The sequence below is a fragment of the Anopheles moucheti genome, chromosome 2, assembly GCF_943734755.1.
Source record: "Anopheles moucheti chromosome 2, idAnoMoucSN_F20_07, whole genome shotgun sequence".
NCBI lineage: Eukaryota > Metazoa > Arthropoda > Insecta > Diptera > Culicidae > Anopheles > Anopheles moucheti.
The window spans coordinates 99,543,310-99,548,714 of record NC_069140.1 but is presented as its reverse complement, the minus strand read 5'-3'; the positions used below and the strand labels follow the sequence as shown (position 1 = coordinate 99,548,714).

Here is a 5,405-nt window from a genome sequence, read left to right as displayed (position 1 = left end):
TTACTCACTATTTGTTTCTGCGCTTGGTGATTTTGGCACACCCAGTGCATCGCGAGACCTCCCGTGGGTTGCACGGTGCATTGTTGCATCCCACCGGCAGACGTCATGTTGCGCTTTTCCACTCCGCCTCGCTGAAAACGATCCTCAGCTGAAGATGAGACGACGAACCTGAAATAAGCAAAGGAAAAATGTGAAAAAGGGTCAAGCAACGTTCATTTTCGTACTCTTGCCGTAGTTCGTTTTGCTCAATTTATGTGAATTTGAATTGCAGTTCATTGGGTTGCTTTGGATCGAGAAGTGTTTCGTTTTTCGTGGTTCTATAAACCAAATTTCCGAAGCGAATGCGGATAATCTTCGAATCACCTGAAGGTTAATTCAATTGTCAATCAGTTAACTGTTTGTGCTGGCCGGGTGAAATTCCCGACGGAGTTCAGTATCGTTGCTATTGCAAGAATGATTAACTTCGTCCTCCCACTTTGGGAACAAGTCCCAAAAATAAACTCTCAGAATGCATAACTTCTCGTGAATACGATGCAACATTTAGCAATTCCTGGAACTACTTCCTTCTTTCTGCTAACATTCTTTCGAGAAACAAGGTACCGCCTTCAGGGGGTTTCCGACTGCATTCTTGTGCGGCTTCCAAAGGAACGAGTTTTTAATGTCAATTTGTCATAATCATGCTAATCGGTTGCTAATTTATGTCCATCCGCACACAATGCACACCCGCCGAATGTCGGCGCACGGTGTGTGAGGTGGCTGAGGTGTTGCTTTCTTCACTGTTTCGCTTATACGACTTTAAATTATCCATCGTCTTGTTGAGAATTCTCCAACAGCGAGTACCGGCTGTTGTTGCGGTGTTATCAGGCCAAAGTCAAGGAACCTAAAAGCAAAAGAGGAACGCGATGAGAACACGAGAGAAATACGAGATTTGGCAATAGCGATACGATACGGGGATGATACAAAATTAAGTGCTTTTGGATTTCGCATTATGGACATCCTTTTTCTTGGGACAGTTTCTCAACCAGCGGCAGGATCTCCGGGCGTGTGGGCAAAGAAACTGAGGAAACATAGAAAAGCAAGTTGTTATAACAAATGCTTTTCAAACAGCATTTACCTTTTATATAAATAATAACACCAATTCCTATAGAATAGCGAGAAATGTGAAAAAATCGATTGTTTTGTTGGTCGATACCGAAATGCTTCAATATTCCGTTTTCCTTTGTACGGTCTTTCGTTCTGGTGCATAATAAATAACGTCACTAAAGCTGCCCGAGGGCGTTTACTCGCTGATTGGTGTGTAAATTGATTTTTGGTATAGGACCATTTAGGAAATTTAGAATACTTTTCACGAAATGATAGGCTCCAAGGACCTGAAAACAAACGTCCTTTTTGAACATCACATCCCACTAAACGCACCCAAACAAAACAATTCAATTTGCCCATGTGTATTGACGTTTCCGTAGAAATAGGTAACGATACGTTTACAACTCAACCTGCAGCGCTTCAAGCAGCGGGGACGGTTGTCTACGGTTCCTAGAACAACCAAACAAAAGGTTGCCGCTTTCGCACGACTCACGCTAAGAACAGACATATTTCCCGTGTACGTACGATAGCGCAGATACGTTCCGCTAGTCGAAAAGGAAGGAAAGAAAAGTTGCTGCTGCTGCTGCAATAAATTCGTGTTGATTTTGTTGCACCGTAATATTGCAGTATTGGGCATCAGCTCTTCCACTGGCAAGCAATGGATGTACGCACGGTTCTCGATGGTTACTTGCGTGAGTATCGACAGCTTTCGTTTTCCGTGGTCGACAATTTTCACTCGTTTCTTGTTTTGTTTTCTCCACCAGGGAAAGCCGTCCATCCGAACAATCACGATTTGGACGTGTCCGCAATCGATCAGTTCTGCCTGACGTTGAAAAAGGATCCATCCAAGATGTCCATTGCCCGGGAGCTGCTTGTAACCCGGATACAGTCTCCCAACACGAAGGAATCACTGCTTGCGCTAGAGGTGAGCGTGTGATAAAAGAAACATCATGCAATATGTTTACGGTTTTTTGCTACGTGTTTTCGTCCTAGGCGCTGGAAGAGTGCATGGAATCTTTGGGCCGGGAGTTTCGGTCGGAAATAAACAAGTTTCGGTTTCTCAACGAGCTGATCAAGATGGTTTCGAAGAAGTACAACGGAGACCAAACACCGCGCGAAGTTTCTGACCGTGTAAGTTGCCGTGACCTATAATGATAAGCAAAGCCTACTACGTCTCTCCCGGGTAACTTGATAACATTCAATTGCATATTTGTTTGCCCAGATTCTAAACATTCTACTTACCTGGACGAACAAGTACGATCCGTGCGATTGTGATAAAATACAGGAAGCGTATAATCTGCTTGCAACCCAGGGCATCCAGCATCGGTCACAGCAGAACGTAATCATCCGCGGTCCACCGGTCCGTCATCCGGACGAGCGTGGTCCGGTGTTGGACAAGGAGCAGCAAAAGCTGAAACAACTTATCAGCAGCGGTAAGCCGGAAAACTTTGAGAAAGCGAACCTCCTGATACAGAACCTGTATCGGGACGAGGAACGCCGAACACAGATGAAGAGTCGCCGGTTGACCGAGCTGCAGAAGGTGGCTGAAAATACGAAGCTGTTAAACGAAATGTTGGATCAGTATCGGGCCGGTGAAACGTCGGACGATGAGTTGGCGATACTGAGCGAAATTTATGAATCGTGTGAAAGTGCCCATCCTACGATTGTCCGACTGGCGGAGGAAACACAACACAGCGAAGAAATGCTCGGTAAGATACATTTTTACACTTATTCGATGCCTTCATATTTGTCCGGCACTGCTAACATTCGTAAATGTAACATATTTAGTTCGTATGATTTAGTATGGAATCGTTTCGTTTCTAACTCCGTATTCTCTGTCTACTTTTTCTACTTTAACGGCCACGATTCGCGGCCATTTCCATTTCACAACAACCGTCATCCATCGTCGCCTCATCCTTCCATCATCATCACCAACATCGACTCCTCCACCGCAATTCAAATTAATCTTCCCTCCAACACACACTCACTCGTACAGTCCAGTCACTTGAGAGCGGATGCAAGAATGTAGGAAAATTCTGGAGTTTAGCTAGTGAATTTGGTTAGTAATCACACTTACAGTTGTTGATTTTCCTTTTGCTATGGGTGGCTTAACTTAATTCGTGGCATATAATCAACGCTCTTTAGTTTTTTAAGTTGAGTTGAGTTACCTGATGGAATTCTAATCCGTTAGATGATTTTATTAGAGTTTCAGCTAGATGTAGTTTAAGATCAAAAGCTGTCTACCATATTCCATATTGCATGTAACAATTTAGCACAAATCTGCCACGAAATAAGATAAGACTAATATTTTATCTGTTGTAATTTGAGCTCGTGTTGAAGCATAGTTTAAGTGTTTCGTTTGGTATATTTTACTCTATCGGCTTCTGATTGTCGGCAATTGCTTTTTAATTGTTATTCTTCATAGATTTAACTCTTTATATAAATCTCTCTCATCACAAAGTGTAATGCTCGTTGTTATTCCACTTTATTGCAGAAAAAATATTCGAAGTTAATGATGCGCTTACGCTAGCGTTGGACAAATACCGCGTAAAAGTACTTCACCAACAACCGGCAGAGCGGGCAACGCTGTCACAGCGTAGCACCGACGAGACAATGACACTTCCCGCCATGAACTACACACCCAACATTACGCAACCGGAAGCACTGGAAACACTGTTCGATGTGTCCAGTGATGTGCCGGGAAGTGGTGGCAGTGTGACTACTACCTCGCAGCGTTCGAACTATGACGATTTGAGTGACATATTCTCATCCTCTGGCAGCAACGGAACGCCCGGTCACGGTGGTATACTATTGCCGGAAGCGATTGCCCACAGTGGTGCGCCAACGCCCGGGTTCGGTCTTAACGGGTTGAAAGCGAACCAAACCAAATCCAAAGATAATCTGATGGAATTAAATTCCATTCTCAGCAGCATTAGGAATAACGCCAGTGCATCTTCTCCGGTGGGCTCGATAGGTTCAAAGCCGGTTGTACCATCGATGGTTAGTGCAGCTAAGAAAACTTCACCATCAAGGGCAGCAGCGGTACATAATGGTTCTAGTAGCGGTACTGGATCGTCTAGCAAATCCATTCCCGAATTGGATTCCATCATTAGTGGTATGAAGGCGACACTGCTTTCCGGACCGGCGGTTACTTCCGAAGACGTACAACAATCTGTTTCAACACCAAAACCCGAACCGGCCGGAGCAGGATCGGAAGAAGACGACGAAATCTTGGCAGCACCAGTTACAAAATCTGAACAACTCTCATCAAATTCGGAGCAAATCGTGCCAGTCGAGGTTCTTGTTGGCAAGCCGGAATTGAAAGCACTGGCGGACATTGTGATCGATCTTGATTGTATTCAACCGAGCCGGGAACCGTCGCGTACCGTGCTGGATGATAAGGAAGGCCTTCAAATTACGCTTAACTTTGCAGCCGACCATCCACGGCCTGATGTGACGGTGATTGTTATTTCCACCATTAATCAGGGCCGTACCAGCATTCCCAGTTTTCAGTTCGATGCGAGCGTACGGAAACCTTGCAAGTTGCGACTGTTGCCACCGTCTGCCACCAGCCTACCCGGTACGAAACCGTTCCGACCGCCGGCGGATGGTATAACGCAGGTGCTACTGTTGGCGAACCCGACCGGTGAACCCGTCGATCTGACCTGCATCCTGACGTACCTGGTGGGTGACGATCCAGATCCGATCAAAGAATCGATCATTATGCAGGCAGTACCATCGGTGCGAGAGTGAGCAGTGACGCGGTAGCTAAACCGGAACCCCTGTGATCGAGAATTATGATCAGGACGATCGTTTCACCCAAGGACGAACATCATAGCTTTTCAAACCTTCAGAAAATGACGAACGCACGGAGTCAATAATAGGCGAATATAATAAGCATAATAAAAAAGTATATATATATATACATTATGCCAGTTAAAGAACTCGTTTGGAATTGTATTTTTTCGAGACAAACCGCAATTCAGATATTGAAGAATGGGAAAGGAAAAACATCGGTGATCGTTTTCGATTTTGGTAAGTGTGGGGGGGCATTGACTTGGCGGGTAAATACCTGGAGCATAAAACATAAAAATCGTTGATGTTGATGATCGTTGATTTTAACGGCCCAATTTAACAGCTCGTTGGGTTTTTTCTTGTTGTTTTAAAATGTAATTTAAAACAACGTAAGTGTTTTTTTTTCGACACAGTTTTGCTTCGAAGGCTTCATAATTTGTGGGCTTGTTAAACCGGTACGTAGTATTCGATGTAAAACAAGGTAATAATGAAGGTACAGAGATATCACAATCATAAAATGAATTTCT

At 44.4% G+C, this 5,405-nt stretch overlaps 1 protein-coding gene across 2 annotated transcripts; it reads left to right on the top strand.

The window, feature by feature from the left end:
* Nucleotides 1–1,618: 1,618 nt before the first annotated feature.
* Nucleotides 1,619–5,013, top strand: LOC128310650 (ADP-ribosylation factor-binding protein GGA1). Of its 2 annotated transcripts, XM_053047345.1 has the most exons (6): nt 1,619–1,775; nt 1,848–2,008; nt 2,077–2,214; nt 2,306–2,792; nt 3,080–3,142; nt 3,578–5,013. In XM_053047345.1, exons 1-6 carry the CDS (start codon nt 1,742–1,744, stop codon nt 4,834–4,836), a joined length of 2,142 nt encoding a protein of 713 aa, XP_052903305.1. In that variant the 5' UTR covers nt 1,619–1,741; the 3' UTR covers nt 4,837–5,013. The 2 variants fall into 2 exon arrangements, with proteins under 2 accessions (XP_052903305.1, XP_052903306.1); XM_053047346.1 differs by lacking the exon at nt 3,080–3,142.
* Nucleotides 5,014–5,405: the final 392 nt, after the last annotated feature.